General features: G+C 44.9%; 1 protein-coding gene across 1 annotated transcript; it reads right to left on the minus strand.

Moving 5' to 3' along the window:
- Window positions 1-446: 446 nt before the first annotated feature.
- On the minus strand, window positions 447-12,270 carry ANP32E (acidic nuclear phosphoprotein 32 family member E). Its single transcript, XM_075040815.1, is given in 8 exon segments — window positions 447-1,442; window positions 3,586-3,640; window positions 5,752-5,909; window positions 7,492-7,657; window positions 9,141-9,263; window positions 9,882-10,031; window positions 11,986-12,041; window positions 12,044-12,270. Coding segments are annotated over 8 exon segments (987 nt in total). The 5' UTR covers window positions 12,255-12,270; the 3' UTR covers window positions 447-1,374.
- Between the last annotated feature and the right edge of the window lie 13,345 nt (window positions 12,271-25,615).

Genomic DNA, 25,615 nt, shown 5'->3' on the forward strand with positions numbered 1-25,615 from the left:
AATAAGTCTCTTGAATAAAGCTGTGTGTGATATTTGGTTCAGTACCTATGTGAAACAATGCAAATTAGTTTTATATCAAGACTACTGTTTTAAATCCAAATCAGGACTGAAAGAGGAATGCTGTATGTCTGAACTTGTTTTGCAGTGGCTCAAATAGAAAACATGAATCCATTGGGGCAAAATTATTAAGACCTGTTGGTCACAATCAGGCTGCTAGAAAAAAGTTTGTCTGCATGTCTCCTGTACTTGCCACCAACTGTATGCAATGTTTCTGCAGCCATTCGATATAAAAAACCCTAAACTATTAACTAGTATTATACATGAACTTTAATGTTTTGCCTACAACCAGATTTAAAAAGTTTAAAAGGTGACCTGCGAAGAAAGACTAACTTATGTTCATCTTGCCCCCTCCAATGATTCTATAAAAGTGGTGGGGGTTGTTTGAAAAAAAAAAAAAAATGCTTGAAGGAGTTACCCGTTAACTTCTGCATTAGAAATGCATATATTTTATAGCCAAACACCATGACTGTTGCAGAATTCCCAAAATGACAATGCAAGAGCTAAGTGAGTGAAAGTTTAACAAAGACTTCTAGCTAAATGGTTTCAAACTACAGATTATTTGCTTTTATTAATACCTGCAATGACTGTGTATTTTGGAGAAAATTTAAGATTACAACCCTTTCAGTTTGCCAAGATACTTTCTTGAAAGTATCTAGTGAATACTCCAAACACTGAACATCTGAAGGAGCAGGAAAAAAAAGATCTTCTGAAACCCACTGAGGCTTTACAATGTAACACACAAAATGGATAGAAGACTTGGAAAAAAAAAAAAAGCATTACAGGAGTCACCTTTTAAAAAGCTGAAATAAAGGTGTAATCTAGTTGTCGATTTCAAATAGAATCCCTGGTAAACTCAGACTATAGTCAACTTCTCATTTAAAAGCAACTGGAATTTGCCATATAGCATTTTTGAGTTCAGCTTTTTAAGTATAAAAACTTTAAAATCTTGATGGAAATTCACAATATTAAACCCATGGGAAATGGGTGTTTTAACTCTGGGCTAACGATGACCAACACAGCAAGCTTGTATAAAATTAAAGAGCTCCAAATAAAAGTCTAGGGGAAAAAACTTGACAATGGCTTCAGTGATTATAGGGCTGAAAATTGGTTTCTACATATAGGTTCACTAACAGGCTATTATATCTTATTTGGAATGATAAAAAGGGCAAGAATAGTAAAACCACACTTCTCCTATAAAAAGTTAACATATCTTCTGTAGGGACATCTATGGTACATGGAGACATACAGATCTGCATAATCACTATTGCGTATTCTGTAACTTAAGAGTCTGGTCCTACTTGTGTCTATAACAAATTAATCATCCTCTTCCTCGCCTTCATCTTCAGGGTCTCGTTTCCTCTTCTCCCCTCGAATGCCCTCTGCTAAGGAAAAGAGGTATGCATACATCTCATTAAGTTCTGCTCAGACATCATAAATGTAACGTTATACTTTCAGAAAAGGTAATTGAAATAGATTACTGTTTGTTTGTAGTTAATGCATTCACTACTGTGACATCTCCGTGTTGCTTATGGCTCTCAAAAAAAGATCGGTTTACATTACTCTGAATAATTCATGCAGGCCATATTAAACCAAGTTCAAGCTAAGCATGTGATATTCCATACAGGAATTATTGATATGAAGTAGATTTATAAAAAAGTGGTTTTGTTAACATATTATTTGAGAACTAAAATGGAAATGACATTTTTATATCTCTCTAACTTTAGTTTTTAGAACTTGCATACACCCCGCCCAAAACCCAGCAGTTTCTGCAGATACCAAGTGAAACATGCGCTGTTCTCTCTCCAGTGACAAACTGATATAAGCATCTTGCATAAACATCTTTGAGCTTATTCTTAGAAATATGCTTAATTCAGTCAGTGGACTATGCGCTCTTGTGGTGAAATCATGAAATGCAATTTTGTCAAATCTAATAGATTTATTTTCCAGCAGTCATTTCCTAGCTAATTAGCCATCCTGACCACCTGCTTTGTTGTCTTAATAGATTCAAAGGCTGCATTTGTAAAGAGTGAAGAATTAGCATTACTACTTCAGAATTTCGTTTTTTTCAAGTGCAATATACATCTCCAAAACCTGCTCCATTTAGCCAAGCGTACAGATGAGATGGGGACTAGCCTGGTGAGAAGTTCTAGAATTTGTCTATAGTTTACACAGACATAGAACCGGGCTTCAGGGTTAATTAACAAAACTTTGCTGCTAGGGATAGTTTAAAGATTAGGACAGAGTTCCTCACTGTTAGAAAAGTGAAGTTCTGGGAGAGCCTCATAGCAAGAAGAGTACAGAGGGAAAGGCAGCTAATTTCAAGATGAAGCTTGGTAATTTTTTTAAAGGGACTTTAGCAGCCATTGACTGGTAGTAACAAGGGACTTCTATCTTACCACTTGGAACACAGAGATGCATACAACTAAACCATCCATCCATCAACACAGAAATCAGAGTATGCCAGTATCTGCACAAGAATCAAGAAGCAGCCTTCTGCCTATAGAGCAACTTCTGTTCCAGTGGTCCAGGACAGAGTAGGAGCATCAAACCTAAGGCTGGTCCCTACCCTCCGGGCTTGGAAACCTCAAACAAGGGGCAAAAAAGAATGAGTGCTACGCTTGTCCTGTTTAACTTCTTGTAGGTCCTTTTTAAAATATCAAAAGATAACATAAAAAGTTATTTTATGAAAAAACACTCAAGTAACCCACTTCTTGCAAAAAGAACTTTTATGTTCTGCAAAATACCAGAGGAATCTCTGGCATCAGCCTGCAAGAATGGCATTTTTTCCACATCAGTTATACACTCTTGATACACTGTACCTTCTTAAAGCAGGATGAACCACACACACTGGCGTGTTTTGGTTTGGGTTTTTTTGCAAGCTTTTGACTATTACACATCTGACATCAAAACAGTAATTTATGAAATTAAGAAGTTACAACCACTGATAAAAAGACTAGATAGAAAAAATATGATTAGGCTCACTAGCTAAGCCATTAGACAGGCTACTGGGTTGAGTTTGCCTACTAAGAGTTGCCTCTGAAGTAGAAAGGTTTACTGGAGAAGCTGCTTTCAGCTTGATAAAGGGAAAAGATACAGCTGCTACTGCTGCTTCTAGGGCTTTGCCTGTGGAGCCTCTGGTGCATTAAACAAGGTATTTTAAATGTATGTAAATAACATTTGTAAGGTATAGACTAGAGTCCCCCGCCTCTCCAACTCGGAAAATTAAAATTTCTAACTGCGTAGGAGATGCAGTATCTTTCATTTTAGGAAACTGCTTCGACGAGACTTTGAAAACTGTCATTTCTTCCTTATTTTCACTTTACAAGTAAGCAGACAAAAAATATCAAATGCTGCACAGCTACTTTACTACCTGCTTGAGCTCTTGCTTAAACTGATCCTAAAATACTTCACATACTTTCAGAAACAGACCAGGCAAACAGTGATTTATGCCATTAAAGTGGCCAAGTTAGAGAATTATGAAGAATCAATTGTTTTAGTCACAACTTTACTAACTTGGTAACTTACCTTCTTCCTCCTCCTCACCTCCTTCTTCAACATAGTCATCATCATCATCTTCATCCTTTACAAAAATTTGAAATATTTTTACAATTGCCGTTTATTTAAGTTTTGCTTACATGCTGATCCTGAGCAGAAATTCAGAAAATCCCACTTAGTCTGTTCAGAGGTCACATTCCACATTTACTTTTTGTTACTGGACATCTGTACAAGGACAGGCAGCCAAACTGACTGCAGTACATTTAATCACCCAAGCCAGTGTATTATCTGGCCCGGTATTCTTGCTTCTTTGTTTTTCCCACTTATCACCACCTTACACCAGCTCAAGAGTAAGTTATTGCAAAATTAACTAAGAGGCCACGACAACAAATAGAGATGGCAAACAGCTTTAGCTTTCCTTTTAACTCACTGTTATTAAAAGACAAGGAAGAGGATAAAGCAGAACAGTGAATATCTTTACAAAATTATTGTTTCTATGTTAAACGAACTAAGTTGCTGGGTTTTTTTTTCAAGCTGATAGCTGAAAAATGTAAACCAATTAACAATCAGCAGCCCCAGAAAATTAAAACAATAGTGCAATATCTCTGCCCTACTGGCACCATGTCAAGCCTTGAAGACAAGCCGAAGTCTTATTTTTATATCCATCTGCTCTATCAGATTTTATACACAGGGTAATTTAACAAGTAAAAATGTGAAAACATTAGAGTGTCCATCTGACATTTGCCCTTAGAACATGGGAATTAAAAAACTCTGGATTAATTCATTGCAACTGGAATGGTACACAACTTCCTTTTTGAAATTGCAGGGAAAAGCTACCAGACTAGAACTCTTTCAAAACTTTACATAATGAATTCACCCTGACTACAACCTCCTCCTTACCTAAATGAATGCAAAACAAAAACTCAGTAGCTGGTTTTGTTGCATCATCACCAGAAGGGCCACGATTCTGAACTCCCCTAATATTTTCATGGCTGTGTGTGATAATTCCTAGTCACCTAATGTGCAGAGGATATGCATAAACTAACGATCACACATGATTAATTCCTGATATTCTTCCTAGTCACATATTGTTCATTTTCCAAAGAACTACCTCTAAGGTCTTGGCTTCAAAACAGATTTAGTTATTTACTTTTAGCTTCACAAATTGTGTTACAGCCATTACCTCTTTGGAGTATGTTCGTAAGCAAATCGTATGAGCGCTAGTTACAAGAACAAAATGAAGAACACCAAAGAGTTTAGTGCAAGATTTTCTGCACATCCACATGAAATGCAGCTGATAACATGTAAACTCTTATCAAAAGTAACAGTAATGCAAGCTACATCCATAGTTTTGGGTTTTTTTGATCTGAAACACATGAGCTGCTTGCACAGACTTGCACACGAAATCCATGCCAGACACATTCTCCCTCTGAAACCCCTGTAGCTGTCAAAGGAGAGTACTAAAGCAGGTCTCCTAGGTTTTACTTCTATCCAATAATCACTTAGGCATGGCCAGTTTATATCTACAAGAATCTGTTCATAAACTTGTAAAACATGTATATTTTCTTATCCTAGCTTCTTAATACTCCTGCATTTGCTTTTTAGCACAGTACTACTCGAAAGAGCCTGTGGGCTGTTTTCCGCAGCTCTTCACACCACCACTAAGAACATTTTCAAGTGAGCACATGGTAAAGAAACCAGCATTTATTGCAGCAAAAACATAGACCTTTCCTTTGTTTCATTTTACATGAAGTACTGGTAACTTGTTGCTACTTCATTCTCTTCTTTCACAAGACCAGGGTATTTCCTTTGGTTTTCCAAAAGAAATTATTCTACATAATATGTATTTCTATTCTGACAATTTAATTGGTAGTAGCACGTAGTTTCAAAACATTGGGGAGAACGGCTTCTTTAGCTTACAGAGAATAAAGAGGGTCTTCCATCCCGCAACATTAAGGGGTGGGATAAGAGTGAACCAAGTCTTGGAAGTCAGCCAGGACCATGTCATAGCCAACAGCCACCACTCATGTTCAAGTCAACACTTCGTATTCCAGTGACAGCAGCGCTCTCGGCAAAACATCTCACTGCATCTACCTTGCATTTATATACTCTGGGTCTATATGTTTAAATTAACACAGAAGTCTGTAGGCAGTTTTTTCTTCATTTCTTGGATTTGGTAGGATTTACAAACTTTACCTGAATCTCTTCTTTCATTAGGTATGAAAGACCAACTTCTTCCTCCTCTTCACCTTCCCCCAAATCTGAACCTCCATCATCTTCATCATCTTCCTCTTCATATTCTCCTGGAGGACCAGCTTCATCCTCATCTTCATCATCATCATCTTCATCTCCTTCTGCAATGAAGGATACACTTACACATATGCACTAAAAGTTAAGTTTCATTTAACTCTTTATGCAAGTTTGTATACACCAGGTCAAGCTAGTTGTAACATTTTTTCTCCAGAAGGGTTTGGTTTTGGTTTTGTTTGGTTTTTTTTTTAATTTAACTGCAGGCAACATGTGGGAAACAAGCACAATTTTAAGGAAGTTAATCTTTATAATTTTTTTCCCTGAAGAAAGGCTACCAACGTTTTTACATCACAAGCTTCAGGCAAAATTCTTGACGCGTGAAGCAGCTACATGTGCAAACTCCTGCAAGGGAGCTGAAAATTTAGTCAGTGGAAGGGGAACAGAGGCTTCTCTATAGAATCCAACCCCTGAAATATTTAAAGGCAAAACCACCTTAACGTATTACATGTATCTGTTATTTAATCACTTACTAATCACTGAAGAATCACTTAAGAATCACTTCAGTAACTGAAACACCTACAGTTCCAAACAGATGATCTCTCATTTCATTTCTATGTCTGGAGCATATAATCACTTTCACAGTTTCAGTTAAGCAAATTACAAGAAATGACAAGGTGATTTAACACTTAAAATTTAGTTTCAAGTCAATAACCTATTAATCTACTTTCAAATATTGGGTTTATTTTCACATTCCAAGTATCAACTATTTGTTCTTTTAAACACAGGCTTCCCAACTTTGATGTGTCCGAATACTCATCAGCAGTCCCTTGACAGCCATGACTAAGCACAGAGCAGTGGCAGCTCCCAGCTCATGATTTAAGGCACAAAGAAAACACTGAGAAACCACTATCAAACAGACACAGCCCAAAGCTCACTAGTTATCTGTGCAGATACTGAGAATGCAGACATGCATAAGACACTGCATCACAACAGCCCATCATATTTGCTAACAGCACTCAAAACACAATTTGGATGGTTTTCATCTTAACAGCTTTGACTGTGTCAGTCACCTGTTAAGCCAAGTACATTTAAAGAGCACTCATCCCCCTACTCCTGCAATCCCATCAACACAATTTGTAGCCACACACTGACAGACCTATACATACAGGTTTCATTTGCAATCAGTAACAACAAAGGAAACAGATGTAGGAATAGCCTCATTAATGACTACAGCTGAGGTCAGATGAAAAGGAACTATGTACATTTTTTCGAACAAAAATTGTATTATACTTGAGCATGGGACATGAAGCCATTACAAAACCCAGTAAAATTACAATTTTTCACACAAAATAATGTGTTTGTCCCCTCGCTTTGTATCACTCAGTAGTGCCAAAGTGCTTTACTACTGGCAACAACTTATTTTGAGAATATTTCTATCTTTGTAGCAGTATCTTTAGTCAAACTTCCTTAAACTCAGAAGGTTTCTGCAAGAACACTCAAAACTTTTGACAAGAGTTTTCCTTCTGTGTCACAGCATGTTAATATCAAACGAGTTCTAGAAGCCTGCTTCAAAAATAAGAGCACAGAATCGCACTAGTGCATTCAGGAAACCACTATACCCCATGCTACATTGACATCTTTATTACAGCACAGTATTTCTATCCACGGTTTATTTCAGGAAGTTACCCTCATCATCATCATCTTCCGAGTCTGGTGCCTCATTATCTTCTTGATCAAACCCATCTAGGTATGTGATTTGCTGAAGCAGCTCAAAAATGCTGTCTCTGTAATCCTCAAGGTTTGTAATCTCACAGTTGAACAGGTCAAGGCTCTTCAAGTTTTTGAGATTTTGCTGAAAATAAATGAAAAGGGTTTTTTTCCCCCCTTATTTCTTGACGTGGTACTTCAAGTTACAGTGCAGTCATAGCCCAAATACAGTTAACCATATAGCCAGCTACAGAATTTATTTTGTCCCCATCCCTTCTTTTCTATTCAATATTTTGCTCCCCGTTAAATACACACTTCAGTTCAAAAAGTTGTTTGCAGTAGTTAGAACGCCTTATGAAAGTGCTTTTGCAGATCAACTCCACAGCATGTTTGCAGCACGCCCAACACATCCCTGAAGCACTAGACCACTAGGCACAGACTGCATAACACATATTTGGGTTTGTTTTTTGTTTGCATAGCCTATTTTTGTTCAGGCAATCATGGGCAAAAACTTAACAACTCCAGCAGCCTTTCAGTAAATAGTTTGACTAATTTAATTACAGGCATCTTGTGAGGAGCAAGCAAGAGGCACTTGGTAGGATTTATAACTACACTACAGAATTTGCCTTCTGAACAATAGGGACTAGACAACTGATGGTGATTTTTCTCACCTTTCGGACTTTACACACATGCAGGACAAGCCACCTGCATGGTTTGGCAAGCACCTAAGATCTAAATAAAAGTGCTCTATAGTGCTCTCCTATAGAGCACTGTAACTGCTTTACTTGGCCTGCTAACTGCTGGGTTAAAGTGCCATTAAAGTAGATGAAGAATCTTTATGAGCAGTTTTAAAAATATGCAGTCTATATCAAAGTCCTCAAAAAGAAACAGCTGGCTAGAAAAACAGATGAACACATCAGGCAGTGACAGGCACTGGCAGCCCCCTCCTACATTTAAAGGCCTTACTACTGGTGCTTTCCAGGTTTGCTCCTAACTGGCCATCTCATACACACATCCTAATCACTTCACAATTTAATGAAAGCTTAAGGCAGTTGCTTATTAGACAAACTATACCTCAACAAACGAATACAAGAGGATTAGCAAGACGTAACTTGGCTACTTTTCCCTCAAAGACAAAACAGAAGCTCAAAAATCTCTTATTCAGTACATCCCATTACTAACACAGAAGGAATTTTACAGCTGTATATTTACAAGTACTATCTCTAATAACCATGAGATTGAGTTAATCAAGTCAGAACCAACTGGAAGACTGACAAACCTAAAACACCACAGTATCCATTTCACCTGAGCTGGCAAGAAAAAAAAATACAGAGAGAACACATGACAAGTAAGAAAATAAATTTCATTTCACATGCCTTTCAGCTGAAAAGGAACATAAACAGCTAGAACATATCAGGCTGTATCTTTGTACTTGCTGATTTCTTACATTGTACTAGTTTAAACCCCCCATTTGCCGTTTTTATACTGTGCTTGAAAAAAATGCTCACACACAGGCCTTACAGCTGTGTGTGTACCATTCCATTGCAAAAAGAATTAATTTATTCTTGATAAAAAATAGTATTTATTAGATTTAAATTTTCTATTAGCCCCTCTCACTTCATACTTACAAGAGCTTCCACAGTGCCAAGATCTTTGATTTTGTTGCCACTTAGATTTAGATATGTGAGATTCGGACATCTTTCTGCAAGGACCTCCAGGCCTCCTGAAATGATGTTGTCACTTAACTCCAACTATTACACAGAAAAAAAATGAAGTAATTAAACAGTTGGCTTCTTACCATTAGATTCACACTGCATCATTTTCAATCATTCTCACTTTAACTTAACAATCGCAAAGCTGAACCCTTTTGAAGAGCTGCACAAGTTAACAAGCTTTAGCTGTCAGAAAGTTCCTTTAAGTTTACTTTGAGAATTATAAAGCATTCCTTAAAATCTCATGGGTGCGGACACATAAATTCTAAGTTCACAGAATATGTGATGCTGGAATTCACGGCAAGTCTTTATTCTGCCAGCAACATGCAATGGTCCTTCACTAGCTGGGCAATCCAGTGGCCTCGTCTCAACCATCAGTGCTCAGAAAGACAAGGCCAACCTTCACAACGCTAACGGACAAGCATTTACCGTCCTACGAGTCAGTGACCAAGCCCAATTTGGCCATAATTAACGGGAGATACCTAAAATAATTTCAGATCTTCAACGCACATTGGACGTGGCATCGTTTTGCAGGCCTGCCATCTCATAAAGCACTGTCAGCGCCACACAAGTTCAACCACAAGCACTGGAAGGCACAACCACGGGTTGTCACCCATGACTTTTGCTTCTCAAAGCACCGGCAGGCGAGATACGTACCTTTCGGAGCTTACTCAGTGTGGGAAGTTTGGCCAGCGATGTCAGCTCTACATTGGCCATGCTAAGAAACTCAAGTTCTTTAAATGAATCATTCAGCCCTTCAATTTCACCGTTGCTGGATCGGCAGTTATCGAGCACCAACTCCGTCACCTTCAAATAGGACAGCAAGTCACTCATCAGTTTAATGAGCATCAAAAAAAAAAAAAAAAAATCACATGCTTCATCTAAACCACAACTTGGGAGACTGTTGGTTTAGTGTTTGGTTTAAATTTAGAGTAGACTTGTGGTCTGAAATCACTGACACCCGCCTATTCTTAAAAAAAACAGAGCATGCAACTGTTTCTGTTGCTCTGAGAACGCTTCAAATTCTGCAAAAACTGCCATCTAACCCCAAACTTTATTGATAAGTCACTTTCATAGCTTCCGATAGTGCCACCGCAGCCAGGGGTATAAGCCGCCCTTGTATACAAGTGAACTGCTAACTTTTTTCTAAAGTCTAATAATTTAATTGTGCATATTCAAAGCTATAAAACCATTCAATTTCTTTCTGAACCCTAAACCTTCTGGCTCCAGATTATTTTAGCAGCAACTCCTGCAGGTTAATTAAACCCAATTAAATAATTTCCTCATGCCAAAGCCACTAGAACAACTAAATAATCAATACAGGTCGCGTACTTTGAGAAGCGGTAACAAGGAGCAGCCAATTAATTTTAAATTATTTTATCTACACTGGAACATACCACTCATTAGAAAGGACATTAACAAGGTGACTCTTCCTTTCCCCTGTACACTCTTAAATTACAACATTTTAAGCCCGCTGCAGAAACCTCCAAGTGGCACACTTTGCCAGCTTCAACTAAAGTCTCACTATTGTTTTATTTTTTCTATCAAAAAAACATTACTCCAAACAAGCACAAAGTTTTAAAGAAAACTGTCAGAGAAGGGGGGACCCTTCACAGCTTTCCCCAAGAAAGACACACGCTAAAAGCGCATGGAGGCCTCTCCAGGTACCTGCCACTGATAAAAACTTCTTGAAGGACGAGTAGTTTGGTTAAATCAACAGTTTTAGGCACTTTTTTTTTCCCCCCAAATGTGCCGTGAGTCGGGTCGGCTTGGCAGCGATATCAACGTATCTGGACTTTACTCCTGGGGCGAGCCAGAGGCATCGGGCGCTGCTTTGCAAAATCATCTGCCGGAGCCATGCGTGGGGCAGCGGGCTCCGGGGGATGGGTGATTGTCCCACGCGACGTGTCCCCCAGGCTTTGGCACTGAGGGGGAGGGGGTGTGTGAGGTGACATTTTGGAAGGGGCAGCGCGCAGCCTCCCAGCACACGTGAGCTCCCTAATTTTCAGCTTCTTTTTTTTTTCCTGCATCTTTCCGAAGAAACGGGAAGTTGGCGGTGGGAGGTGCGGGGGGACACCGGCGAGTGCGTGTAGGGGGGGGACACGGACACGGGGACACACCCCCCTTAGCCCTCCCCCAGCCCGGGCTCTCCCCGCCGCCGCTCCCCATCGTGCGCCCGGCGGGGCGGCGGCAGGAAGGAGCGGGACCGAACGGGACCGAACCGGCCGCGCCACGCAGCGTACACGGGGGGCGGAAAACAAAATTAATTTAAAAACAAAATTTTTTTCAAAAAAATAAAAGCAGAGGCAGAGGGAAGGGCCGAGGTCGGACTCGGCCCCACCGTGACCTGTTTACTACGGCCGCGCTCCCAAGTTGGAGGCGGCCGGCGGCGAACCGGGAGGGGATTAACGGCGGGCGCAAGTTGGGGGCCCGCCCGCGCCCCCTCAGCCAACTTCGGGGTGGGGGAATGGGGGGGGGGGGGCGTCGAGGGGCGACCCCGCGGCGCCAAGTTGGCGGCGAGGTGAGGAGGGAGGGAGGGGGGGAGGGATGGAGGGGGCGCCGGTCCCCACCGCCCGCCGCCCACCGCCCCGGGGCCGGCGCCCGGAAGCGCCGCCCGCGCCCCGCGGGGCTCCTGCGCCACGGCTGACCCAGATTCAGCGGCGCCGGCGGGGCCGGGCAGGGCCCGCTCGGCCTGAGGCGGCCGGCGGTCGCCCGTGGGGGGGCATGGAGGAGCGCGGCCCGCCGCCCCGCCGCCCCTCACCTTCTCGGGGGCCCGGTTCCTCAACTCCAGGTTGATGCGCTTCTTCATCTCCATCGCCCCCCCCCTCCCGCGGCTCCGCAGTGGCGAGGGAGGGTGACCGGGCGCGGCGGGGGACCGACCGCGAGGTCGTTATCTACGGCGGCCGACCGCCGCCGGGAGGGAACCGGGAGTGGGGAGGGGAACGCCGCGGGCAGCCGCCGCCGCCACCCCGCTCCGCACGCAGCTCCGACTCCGTCAATGGCCGCTCGCACACTGAGCCTCCATGACATGGCGCATGGCGCCCCCTCCCGCCGCCACGCCCCCGCCCCGGGGCGGGGCTTCCTCCGCGCCCTCGCCTTTCTCATTGGTCCCGCCACGCCGCGGGGGGCGCCAAGCGATTGGCTGATCGCGCTGCCCGTCCGGCGGCGCGACCTTTTAAAGGCGGGGAAGCGAGGGGTAGGGTTTGTCTTTGTGTGTGTGCGTGGATGTGTGCGCGCGCGCGCGCGGCGGGCGGGAACGAGCGAGCGGCGCGCGCCCTTCGCAGGCCGTGGCGGGGAGGTCACGCGTGGGGTTTTGCACGCCTGGGTTGCAGCAGGGACGGTTGTGCGGCGGCGGCGGCGGGGCTGGGTGGGAAATACTGCAAGCGGCGTTTTGCACGTGGCGTTTTGCACGCCGGCTTGCGTGGGGCGGGGGCTGCGGGCGGGAGGTTGCACGGAGGGGAGGCTGCACGGCGTTGGGGGGGTTGCATGCCCTGTTGTATGGCCACGAGGGGACTGCAAATGGGGGTTTGCATGCCCCATTGCCCTGGGGTGGACTGTTCGCGGGGGTTTGCGCGGTATTGGGACAGGGTGGGTTGCTGGCGGGGGGTTTGCAGCCGCTGCTTCCTGCCACGGGGGGCGGTTGCATCCCCTGTTGTACGGGGGGGGGGGGCTGCAGGTGGGCGTTTGTATGCCCCGTTACACTGGGGTGTGCTGCTAGCGGGGTTTTGCATGTGGATGAGGCTGCGGGCACCGTTTTGCAAGTGGGGGTTTGCACATCTGATTGCAGAAGGGGGCTGCAGGCAGGGGATTGCATGCGTGATTGCATGGGGGTGGTGCAGGTGGGGGTTTGCACATGGGAGCTTGCATGAGGGGTCGTGCACAGGTTTTTGCATGCCTGGTTGCATCGAGGACTGCAAGCAGAGTTGCACAGTGGGTGTTGCATGCCCAGTTGCATGGTGGGAGTTTGCACCGACTTTTTGTATGTCTCATCGCGTAGGTACTGCAGACAAGTTTTGCATGTGGGATTTTGCACGCCTGGTTGCATGGGACCGGAGGTTGCATCTGGGGTGTTGCATGGATGATTGTGCGGGGGGGGCTGCATGCCCAGTTGCGCACAGGTTTGCACTCCCTGGGGTTATACCCTCTCCTGGAGGCTCTGAAGGCAGGCAGGACATGGAGGCAGGCACTTTTCCAGCTTCACTCTTCCTGGCAGACCTGTTCTGGTACATCCTCCGCATGTGCGGTCACTGCAGGCGAGCTCACCGCAAGGCAGGCCAGAGGTTGGCTGAATGCTCCAGTTGAAATTTGGATACCGTTGGCTTTGGGCCTTCAGCTGTCGATGCCCCGTTAGCATCTCCCCACCAATGGCTGCGTGGGCCTTGCAGTTAAAATGGCAAAAAAAGCCACAAATTAAGGATCTGAAAACTCCTCGAATAAGGAAACACACAGGGGATGACGTGATGTGAAAGCAAAACTGCAGATGAAACCCACTGGGTTCTGCCAGCTCTGGCCAAATCTTGATCTGGGCTTCCCGCAGCCCCGCCATGGCTGAGAAGAAGCTGCTGTTGTTGCTGTTACTTTGCATTATATTTTGTTGATATGCACAAAGGCAGCTTTGCAAACATACGTGATATATAGGGGAAGGTAGATGCATGAGCAAACAGCTCTGTAATAGCGTAATTCTTTAATTTTGAGGCACCTCTGGCTGGATATATATGGTTTATATACATCCGGAAGCATAGAAAACATTTTTGCTACTTAAATAATATTTCTATATTTAAAATATGGAAAATACAGAATCCAGCGGCTGCTGAATCATGCCCGTAAGCTCCCAACATCCTTAATGGTAAGTACAGGCAGGAGTGCTTTGCCAGCCTGGAAGTGTTAGTTCCTCCTAGACAAGCAATTCCAAATATTTATATGTTGATTCTTTTAACTTTGAGACACAAATAGCCAGAGACATTTTGGCAACTCTGTGACAGAACACCAAAAAAAACCCCAACCAAAACAACATGGGAATCTCTGCGGGTCTTTTCTGCTTTGTGTAAACTGAGCGGAGAAAATATTTCCTGTTTCAGGATCAGATAGTGAGGGCTCAGCCAGCCTGTTTCTCCAATTATTTGAGAAGGGGTTAAAAATGGGGTCAAAATGACCTAATCTTGCCAATTCGGTGCTATATTTGGTTGGCAAGGCATTGTAATTTAGGGCATCTCAAATACAAAGTCACCCCCTGATGTAGGAAAAATAAGGGGTGGGTTTGCTGAAGGGGAGAATCTATCGCAATGCTGCGTGTGGTACTGAGGGCAGAGCATTGCTTTGTCTGAAATGGAAATTTATTGATCATAGCTGATACTGAAGTGATTAAAAATACACATTTGGAAATAAAAATTTACTGGGGGAGTTGGGGTAGGGTTTAAGACTCGCAATATTCTGTCATTGCAGAATTGTACTTATCGCTTACTTCACCTATATTGGGGGGTTTACACCAGGTCCGTGATCCTCCAGGATTGGGATTCTGCACATCAGGATCAATTTAATTTCAAATTTATTGTCTGCTTTTTGAACAGCAGCAGAAAAAAGCATTTCAGGGTAAAAGCTAAACCTACAAAGGATCTCTAACGTTGCTGCTCAGCCAGGAAAAAAAAGAGTGTATTCAGTCAGACAGTGCAACAAATATTTGGCAGCCCCCAGGACAGACACTGGCCTTGCACCTCGTCTCTGCCTGTTTGCTCCAGGAGTCCTGGTCTGAGAGGTGTGAAGTAAATGGAAGAAAAATGGGAGAGTTAAGCAATAAAAGAGGATTATGGGGTGGGTTTTTTTGTTTGTTTCTGATCCACTTGCTCCATGTGGTGCCGATGGGAATGGTTTGTGTTCTCAGCGTCGGGGGTTTAAGGATCTGACGTAAGGTTGGTATTTGATGGACTACCAGGACAGAGTGAAGGCAGTAACTTAGGAATAATAAATGCAGGAGACCAGCCCCAGCCCTCATCAGTAATTGTATAAATCTGCACAAATTCATCTTAAGTCTCTAAAAAAAGGGGGTTGCGAACCCCAGGGCCAGTCACCTCCTTGCGGGCCCCATGGAGGGTGGCTTCAAGCTGCTCTTCCGTAGCTGTGTGTGGTTTTGTGCCCATTGCTGGTGGTTTTGGGGGTGAAACCAGGGCACTGCTAACCAGCCCCCACCCCCCCCGGGTTGCTCCTGTACAAGTGCTGTGCAAAAAGCAGGATCACGAAGATCTGGAGTGAGAAACAAGCCCTAAAAACACCCCAGCCCCTTTCCCCCACCCCCCACTCTGTTTTGTTCTTTTTGCATCCATGAGGTCGCAGGGGCTGGAATCACCTTCTGAGGCTGGACCATGTTAAATGCATCCAAAAACTGCAGTTACCCCCCCACACACGGGATAGCAGAAGGTGAGCAGTTTTGCATCAAACCTTGCTCCGGGATTCCGCTGCGCTCTTGCAAAGCCCCCGTGGGATGCAGCTCCCCCGGGATGTCGGGCTAAGGTGCAGCAGAATTTGTTTCTCAGAAGAGTTTGATAAAGCCCTGCTAGAAAACACCGGAGCCCTTGAGAGACCTTCTGCTTGCTTCTTGCCTGACGATAACTAGGAAGGGTTTGCAAACCCAGAAGGAAATCCTCTTTGTGTTAAAGCAGCTTATCCCGTGGAGGTTTGCTGGGAGAGCTGGGCGGCCTTTGGCAGACCTGATGGGGCGGGCGGGTATCACATGGGCAGTGAAAAAAGGGGTAAATCTGGGAAAGCAACTCATGAAAGCATCCGGACGCAGTGTGGGAGGGTGGCTTCACCCCCGGCTTCGGGTGCGGACTGAGGACAAACTCTTGGCTTTACCGTTAGAAAGCGCCCCGGGTGAGATCTTGGTTTTCCTATTAGAAACGCAGGCATGCCTTTCCAAAGAAAAAGAATTAAAATAACACCTTGAACTCTTAATATTTTCACTGATACAAGTGCACTTGCTCACTTTTAGTATCACATGCAAGGCTGCAGGTCCCATAACAGAAAACCTGAGATTTTCCCCCAGTTGGAGCTCCCCGGCTTGGACCTGGAGCGTTGGGCGTGGCCAAGGATGGTCGGGCTGGAGCAGAGCCCGGCAGCACAAACCGATGCTTTTCCTACCACTTGCAGGAAGGTGGATTTAGTGTTGCAAGAAAAAAAGAGCATTTGTAAACTAAAGAGATTTTGGTGAATAATAGCAGCTTTGGGAAAGCGGTAAGGTCATTTCCAGCTAAATGTCGTTAGTTGTAATTAGGTCAGGACATACCTTATCCTAAATGCTGCTGTAACCTGAGTATAGTTTGTGGCCCTTTCTTCTGCTCCTGAAGTGAGCTATAAAACAAAGCTGGGTTTTTACAATAAACTGGGTTTATTGTATATGTCTTCACATATTTAATAAACTCCGTGCAGTTGGGTTTGTCTCACACTTGTGGAAAGGGCTTGTGGTTTTGTGTCCCTCGGTGTTGGGACCACCACCACTGAGTAGTGATGCCAATAATTATTTCATAGTACTTTTTTGCGAAGAAACTTAGCATGTTATAAGCTTCGTGCATGTAACTAATTTTCCCGTAATTTTTTTTCTTCATTGCAGGATTGAGAATCAAAACGCTGTGTGTTCAGAAGTTATTTTCCAGAGCTCTCCTAGGCAAAGCTCAGCATTTTTTATCAAATTTATAGCAGCGAGGAGCCAGGAGGTGGCACTGGCTGGCAGCGCATTTGGGTCTCGCTCCCTTCAGCAGCTCCTGGCCCTGGTTCAGAGCCTCTTGGCTTCCCCAGAAAATAAAATACTTATACTTTTCAAGGTTAGGAGCCTAGGTAACCTCGCAAGCCGGGGTGTGAAGACGGCAGGACGAACTGGTGATGGCACCATCTGTGGCATCGCTGCTCTGTGGGTGTAGAGGAGATGGATGGGTTTAGGTTGTACCCGCTCCAGCAGTTCGGGGAATTTCTGCTTGGGGTTTTGAGGGCGAGTTTGAGGGACCTTGAAGGTCTGTGGACCTGGGGGCCGTGCGGACGTGACCACTGTGAACTCTGCCTCTTGGGTTGACTCAACCTCTGTTGACTGGCAGGAGCTCCAAGACCATGCAGGAGCACCTGGATCAGGTTTGCCATCCTTCCATCCCCGTAACTCCTCCAAAGAAAAGCAGCATAGACACACAGAGTGTGGGACTGCATTTTTTTTTTTCCCCAGCTGGACCAAGAGGAGCCTTATAAACTCTCGTTTCCTGACCAACAAAACCTGTTTCTGGCACAGTTTTTTCTGCGTGGGGAGCTGGTGGGGGCTGTATCAGTTGGAGGGGCTTTTTTTTTTTGTGCAGCTTCTCAGTGCACTGCAGATATTGCTGGTATTTCTAGAAAATAAATAGTATTAAGAGCAATTCTGGAAAAACTTAAGTGGAAATCTGCCTTTTTCTAGCTAGCTATTAGCTTATATCTTACGGGTTTAGATGCTTAAAAAGGCCCTTTTGATGGGACAAGCACTGTACAAGTTTCTTGCATTTGTTATTCCTGTTCTGCTGGTGTTTACAGGTTGTTTACCAAGCAACTGCAAATGAAACCGCACCGCTGGCCACCGCAGACCTCATGGTGGATGGTTGCTGACACGGAAATTTTGTCCCAAAACAGCCCAATTTAACGTGGTGGCCTGGAAAGGTGGGACACAGCAAAATCTGTATCTGGTCCCCAAGGTGCTGAGGTTTTCCTGGAGAAAAGGGGTGGGAATTGGGGCAGGAGGAGCAGTTTAGCCCAGCTCAGGGGTGTATGGGGTTGGTGTTTCTCGTGCTTTCCTGGAGGGTGTTGGTGGCTTCATGCTAGAGACCGAATGCTGATTGTTAGTAATTTTATTGGCAGGAGTTCATATTTACAACAGAATAATGGGAAATAGGAAAGAACCTAGTCATTACAAAGCTTTTCAGTGTTTGCACAACTTCTGTGGCTTGGGATGGCATCATCCATCTATTGAAAACTTTGTACGTAAAGCCACAACTGGACTAAAACCGGAGGTGACCGCTTCGTTTAGAGGATGTAATTTCCAACGCGGTGACAATGTTCTGTTCTTCATCAAAGCCATCGTGTCTGAAATAAGGGGAAAAGGTGAGGAAGTAGTTGCCGCGTCCTCCTATTGTGTTTCAAAGCCACACTTGTGGTGGGAGGGGGATTTCGTGTGCACCTGGGACGTCAGTGAGCTTCAACCTCTGTAAAAAAAGGGGGATTTGGGTGACTGAGCAGCGGAGGTGCCTGGCGCTAAGACCCAATTTGGGCCGGGGGTACCAGAGGGGTGTTCACACCATTGAAGCTCCCACCGAAGGCTGTATGCAAAGAGGTTGCTTGGGTGCTTTGGAAAAATACCCTAAAATGCCTCTTCAGGTCGTTAGTAGCCATGAAAGCTGCTTTGGTTGTCCCCAGCATCACAGCTGGATGCCTGAAAGCTTTAATTATTTTTTTAATTGTTCTGAAAAGTTGCTGCAAAGCACTGCTTGCTGCTGCTTTAGAAAGACTTGAGTTTTTTGCTGGCTTAAAGACATTCTTTGAGTGCTTAAGTCCTATGGGGCTTTAGTACCTTCTGAGCCCGGGGTCATAGCAGGAAGGCCAGGAGACTGAAGAGGATGATGATGGGGAGGTGGCACCGGAGGGGTGATCCCACCGACTCCTGAAACTCCTGGCAAGTCAATGAAAAGAAATCGGTCAAAAATCACTTGGTTTAGTGTCCTAAAAGCCAGCGGCAGAGTTCATGCCCTGATGAACCTTTCTGCCTTCCTAACTACCCCCAGTGATTGCTCCTTGGGGGAGAAATCACATCATTGCCCTGGAGCATCCTTATCCATAGCCGATATCCATTGCTGAAACCTGGGGGGTGGCATCCTCGCCTGCAAATCCCTTCCCCAAAGCCCTAATGGTGCTTGGATGGATGCACAGGAAAAGGAATAACCTATGACACCACAACATAGGATTAACTCGTATCCAGAGAGATCCCTCATTGGAACAGGTTTGATGTTATTTAATTAGGAAAACTGGGAATTTCCCCTTTTCTGAGCTTCTCCTGTGCAAACGGGCAAAATAAGTCCATGGCAAACTAATCACAGCTGTTGCATGGATGCTCTTTGCCCAAACTTATTTGAGTTGTTCAGTGATTTAAAATCAACATTTTAAATCCATTTATTTCTCCTTGCAACAGTGGTTTCTGCAAGGAAGTCCCCCTTTTTTTGGAAATACAAAGAGAAAGTCCAACTCACCTCATATAAATACATGGTGGGTATTAATGTGGTATTCTCAGAGTAATACTCTACTGTTGCGTATAAGTAATCACCTGGAACAAAAGCATTGTCCTGATGAGTCTGTGTTAATATTTAGTATAACCAGGCAGGCATCTTGCCCACTCAAGCCATTATAATAATACTACCAGTACCAGTGAGCATCAATTCCATAGATTGGAAACTTAATTGTAGAGGCTGCCTGGGTTGAGGGCTGAGTTTGCTCATGAGCAGCGATGGCAGCGTGCTGGGGTGGTGCAGGAGGCTGTTACCGCTGCAGAAATCAAAGCGAATCTGTCTGCCCAGGAGCAGCTACCAGGGTTATCTCTGCTCTTAGTCGGTCTCAGTAACCTTTCCCACTCAGCAAGACATGATTTCAGATGGTAACGAGAACCACCAGGGGCAGAACAGCTCCAGAATAATGTCTTTTAACTCTACTTCTAATCTTGTCTTACGTTTTACACCAAAGCATTGCTTAATTTATAGTGGTCAGACCCATTGGGTGTTAGGGCATGTATTTCCTACAGGTAAGTCACATTTGTATTGGTTGCTCCTGATGTGGTTCAGACAGAACTGTTTTCATCTGAGAGGGTCTCCAGGGGGTCCTCTAAATTTGGTGAAGATATGGGGTACAACTTTCTTCCCATTGATGCTAAGGGGGGTCGGGGGCCTTTGTGCTCTGTGCACACCATCCAACCTTAAGTGAGATGAGTCCCACCCTTCTATCATGACATTACTATTGCACATCTTTTCCCCTCTGAACAGTCAAATGTATTTCAAATAATCCCAGTAACTCAGATAAATGAACTGCTGCTGCTTTGCTCACGTGTCCTGCCTGAGCACCCCGGGGCGGCTGTAACCAGCCCCTCCAATTCCTGTTCAGCCACAATTCGGCAATTCCTCTTCCTTTGTTAAGCAGCATCTCCCCAGACCCCAGATCCATTTTCCTATAGGTATTTCTGCAAAGCTCCAATGCCACGAGGACCTCAGGCTGCAGCGGCCCCTTGGTTTCCTTCTGCTGTGTGTGGCAGCCTTGAGCTTTTAGCTTCAATTAAAGATTGAGGGGTGCTGGTGGCAGCATGGGGAGGTGGGGTGGGCTCAGTGTCCCTCAGGGGCTATTTGTAATTGCAGAGGGTTTGATTCAGTGGCTTCTCGGTGCCTTTGCATTGGCCTTTATGGGCAAAGCCTGATCTCCCTGCCTGGCGGAGACTGGATGGAGACCTCCCAGCATCCTTGCCATCCCTGGTTCTTCCAACTTGCTCATGCAACTTGCATAAAATGATTTTTAAAAAAAAGCAAGAATTACTCACTGAAACGAGATGCGTAGTCATATAAAAACTCTGTTATCTCCTCGTCTCCTCCTATCTCAGCATTCCCTAAAAACAAACAAAAAACTGTTCATCGTCTGGCGCTCTGAGTAAGCAGAGACGTCGAGCCGACTGGATAGTTTCACATTAATAATTTCATTGATTTATTGGCGCTTTGTGCAAAACCTATTCCCTGGTGGGAGTAATGGATTTGCAATCTGGCCCAGAATTAAATCAGAGACTTCACAACAAAGGGTATCATGTTGCAGACCGGACCAGAGCTCATCCCAGGTGTTTTTTTTTCCTTTATTTTGGGTGCAGATGTGCCAGGAGAGGGATATGCAGTAATGGGGTTGCAGCCCTTCAGCTGCGTTCCTGCACCCCATACCCCAAATTTATTTTGGGATGGATCTCAAAGCTCTGCTTGTGCATTTTGAGCTGCTCCTCAGCCACTGACCTTGCTGCTTTATTCCTCGCGTGCCTTTTGCTGTGAAATTGCTGAAGGCTCAGAAAGGAGACTCGCGTTTCCTTAGGGTTGAATCACTATAAATAGATTTCTGAGTTGTATGATGTTGTCAAAGTCATTTCAAGTTTCTCATTTCCCATTTCCAAATACAAGGTTCAATGTGTTTTCTTTTTTGGGGGGTCTTATAAAGCAGATTGGAAATATTAATATTATAATACTTGTATAGTCGTACAATAATATCAGATACTCATACAATAATATAACATTAATATTTTAGTATATAGCCATATACACTCATATTATTAGATAATATTAATTCATATTATTCTAGATAATAAATATTAATGTTGTAAGTTACACTATTAATAACTTTGATGATGCCATTAGTCATGCCTGGGGCCAGCTGTAGCTTGTATAATTAGATCATATCAATTAATATTATTATATATAGTATTATGTATAATATTAATGTTATATGTTATACTATTAATAACTTTAATGATGCCGTTAGTTGTGCCTGGGGCCAGCTGTAGCTCTGGCTGCCCCACTCTAAAACTTTCCACTGTTTCCTAACATAGCCCCAGGTTTCTCAGTGCCAGCAGCCGGAAGCCTGGATCCAAAAACTCTCATCGTTGGGCAATTATCTGAAAAGAATGACCCAGCATACAGATTTCTGCGCAGGCATCAAAGCCCTAGGGTAGGAGCCTGGGGTCTGCGGGTCATGGCACAGTGCAGCCTCCTCTGTCACTCAGCAAAACACCTCAACCCATCCTATTTTTGGGGACACTTGGACCAAAATGGGGAGCTGTGTGGCATAGTGTACATCCATCCACCCCCACGCCTTCCCATGCTCGCCCTTCAAAAAATATTCTGTCCTTTTTGGCTCCAGGAGCGTAAGCTCTGGCTCTCAGGGCACTTTATGCCGAGCAGAAGATTCTGAGAAAGTTATTCCAAGTTGTGTTTACACTGGAGCCCTGCTAAGGATAATAGAGGAGTTGTATCACCCCAAAGATCTTCCATCTGGAAATCCCCCCGCTCCGCAACCGCCTTTAACCCCTCGCATGACGTTTCATGTTTGGCTTCGTCCCTTCGGGACGGTAGAGGAGGAGGAGGAAGGCTCTCTGTGGCTGGCGGGCACAGCAGAGCTGTGGGCAGCTGCTGGTTTCCAGTTCTCTGCCCCTCTGCTGGCACTGCCCGTTATCTCATGCACCCAGAAGTGTTACCTAATTGCACGTGTCTTCATCCCAAATCAGCTTCAGGTTCCTGCCTCAAGCCTTGGGCACTGTAAGCACTGTGGTTTTCCTCCTTCAATTGCCCCTGACTTTGGTCTCCCCACATTGCTTAAGTGCCCACCAAATACTTAGGAAATCCTGTTTGGTGGTTTTGGGTTTTTTGGGGTTTTTTTAATTCCCTTGCCTGTATCTGTCTCTCTTAATAGGTCCCAGCTGTATATTGCAAATTACTTTGAATGCAATATGGAAAACATTAATTATCAGACTCTGTTCTGCAAGCACACACTATATCCTGCGAGCACAGCCTGGATTCTCCAAGCACACACTTTACTGTAACTTTTAGCAATTGCATCATGTTTTCCCCTGGAGTTTTTTTGCTACTGACGCCCCCATCCCCAAGCAAACACCCCGAGATCTTTCAGGCTCCAAGACCCCACCCCAAGAGCCATGCAGCATCCCAGAAGTGTAGAAATAATTCAAGCCCAGCACTTAGTAGCATGATAAAATTAAATTGCAAGCTGGAAAACCAGAGGAACATATTTACCCAGTAAAAAATGAAGAACCAAGAGTGCTGCAATTAAAAAGTTTGTCATCCTATGTTTCGGTGTCGTCCACTGGTGCGGCTCGGCGCTGCTGCTGGGGAATTTCTTGAGATGTCCCAGCAGAGGCAGGAAATGACTCTTGCAAGGGCTGGACTGAGCAGCCCCCACACGCTGAGAAAATAAAAGTTTTTCTGCAGTTTGCCAAGCAGTGCGATGCCGGGCTGGGCTAGAGGGTGTCCTATATGGGCTGGGAGATGTGCAGTGCCTGTGACGCTGCTCCAGCAATGGGAGATTTTCCCTTTGCAAACACTTTTCTGATGGCTGAGTTGCAAATCTTGGGAAGTTATTCCCCAGGGAGGGTTAGCGCCGCTGGATGGGCTCGCAAATAGAAGGAGGATGGTTTTGATTATAACAGGAGTTATTAATAGCAAATCTTTCTTGCAGAGAAGGCAGCGATCAAGAGGCAAAAGGCAGAAATAACAACTAGGAGCCAGATTCAGTTCCTGACTTCCCTTAAAATCTTGGGGGATTTTTTTTCTTGGCTTCATTTCACCTTCTCATGCCTCAGTTTTTTTATCAGTAAGAAGAAACGCAAACAGTTGCGGTCTTATTTTATTTTATAGTGGCTAGAAATACCCCAGGTTGGGATGCTTTAGGAGCTACATTTGGTGTTTACGGTTGGCTCCTGCTACTGCATCCGCAGGGTGTGATGCCTCGGTACAGAGCTATAACAGCTGCTTATTTTCCTCTCTTCTCTAAAAATAAAAGCAAAATAGGAAAACATTCCTTGGAAGAGAAATGGGGAGGAAAACAAAATTTAGCTCTTCTGCTTTGTGGGGAAAAGCTGATACCAGTGCAGAAGGCCTTCTCTGAAGAGATGCAAACGTGATGCTGGTGGAAACTGGTGTTAACAGGGGTGTGAAGCGAAAGGGGAATAGAAGGAGCAGGAGGTAAATCAGGTGTGACCAAGTGGTGTAAAATCAGTTCCTGAGCAGCACGTGGTGGGGGCTGCTCACCACCCCAGGTTTGCTGTTGGGGGGAGGTGCTGGAATCGCTGTGAGTTTATTGCTTATGCAGCAATAAAAATCCGTTTTTGTGGTGAAAAAACCCACATGTTCACCCAAGACGGTTTCCTCTCCCAGCTGGTCTCTTGAGCACCATGGGCAATGATGTATTTTGGTGGCTCTTGGCTGTGTTGTGGGAGACAGACGTTAGCAAACTGGGAAAGAGCAAGAGAAGCCTGAGAAAGTAAAGAGAGGAGCTCTGTTTTGAGGTATGATGAGAAGAAATTAATAATTGGGAAGATTCACCTGGAAAGAGAACCCTTCCCAGATGGGAGGGAAGTTGAAGATGGGACAGCCTTGGGAGGAGGTGCAGACTGTGCTCTCACCTCGTCTTTATCCACCATCACTGGAGGAATGTTCTCCCCATCTTAAAAATCTTTTCCCAGCCCTAAATTTCAGGTTTTTTCCAGCAAAATGCCTGGAGGACGATGCTGCCCTGCCACAGACCTGGGGGCTGCTTCCACCCCACCCTCCCTCAGTGGGTGCCTGCCCCTGCAGGATGTGGGCTCAGGAGTTTCCTCTCGCAGATGAGAAAACGGAAGCGAGTTTTTCAGCGGGGTTGAGGGAGTTTAATGGCAAACAGCTGTGTTGAGCTAAGACTAAGATGGGGGGGCACACAGGCTGCAGGCAGGGGTGGAAAAGCACCAGCTGTGGTGGGATGGGTGCAGGCATCCACGGGGCAGCCACCCGGTGAGAGCAGCGGCAGCCAATATTTGTCTCATCCTTATATTAACAATTTTTAGCCAAGAATTGGTATCAATTTTAAGCCAAGAGTTGCTATCAATTTTAAGGCAAGGATTGCTACTGATTTTAAGGCAAGGAGTGCTATCAATTTTAAGCCAAGGACTGCTATTGATTTTAAGCTGAGGATTTCCGAAGGCAGATTTTTTTTTAACTAAGAGGGGACCCAACTGAAGAGCTTTCCAAGCGCATCCCAAAAACGGCTTGCAGCCTCCCAGGGCTGTTCATGCTTTGCCAGAATGACTTTTCCCATCCATAGGGAGCTGCGTGGCAAAGGGTTAAGTGCAGAGGAATGCCGAGTGGCCGAGCAGGCAGGAAACTAATATCTCCAGACCCTCCCCTTGACCCACAAAAAGAACATCAAAACTCAAAATCTCAATGCAAGCAGAAATCTGGCCTTGTCGGTACGAATCCCACCAGGGCCGGAGCTGCCAGCTCAGCCAGGAGACTCTTGGGTAGCATGGGGAGATGTCAAGCTGTGAGAGAGTTAAAATGTTGTGGTTTTAAAGTGATGGGGGAGGAAAAGGGCAAGGAAGGTTTATGAGGATGGTGGTGGCTTTTATTAGATGAGCGGATGGAGTTGGACGGACCAACCTCTTGGCATGCAAACTTGGAGTCTGAACTCAAAGGGATTTGCTGGCTTGGGGCTGAGAACGGCTCCTTGTGGTTGGACACGATGATGCAAAACTTGAAAAAACTTGGGGGGGGATGGGGGGAGAGGTGTAGTACCTGCAACGTGGAGCTGCTGCTAAGGGAGCTGGCTAAAATGCACTACAAAGT

The sequence above is a fragment of the Buteo buteo genome, chromosome 11, assembly GCF_964188355.1.
Source record: "Buteo buteo chromosome 11, bButBut1.hap1.1, whole genome shotgun sequence".
Taxonomy (NCBI): domain Eukaryota; kingdom Metazoa; phylum Chordata; class Aves; order Accipitriformes; family Accipitridae; genus Buteo; species Buteo buteo.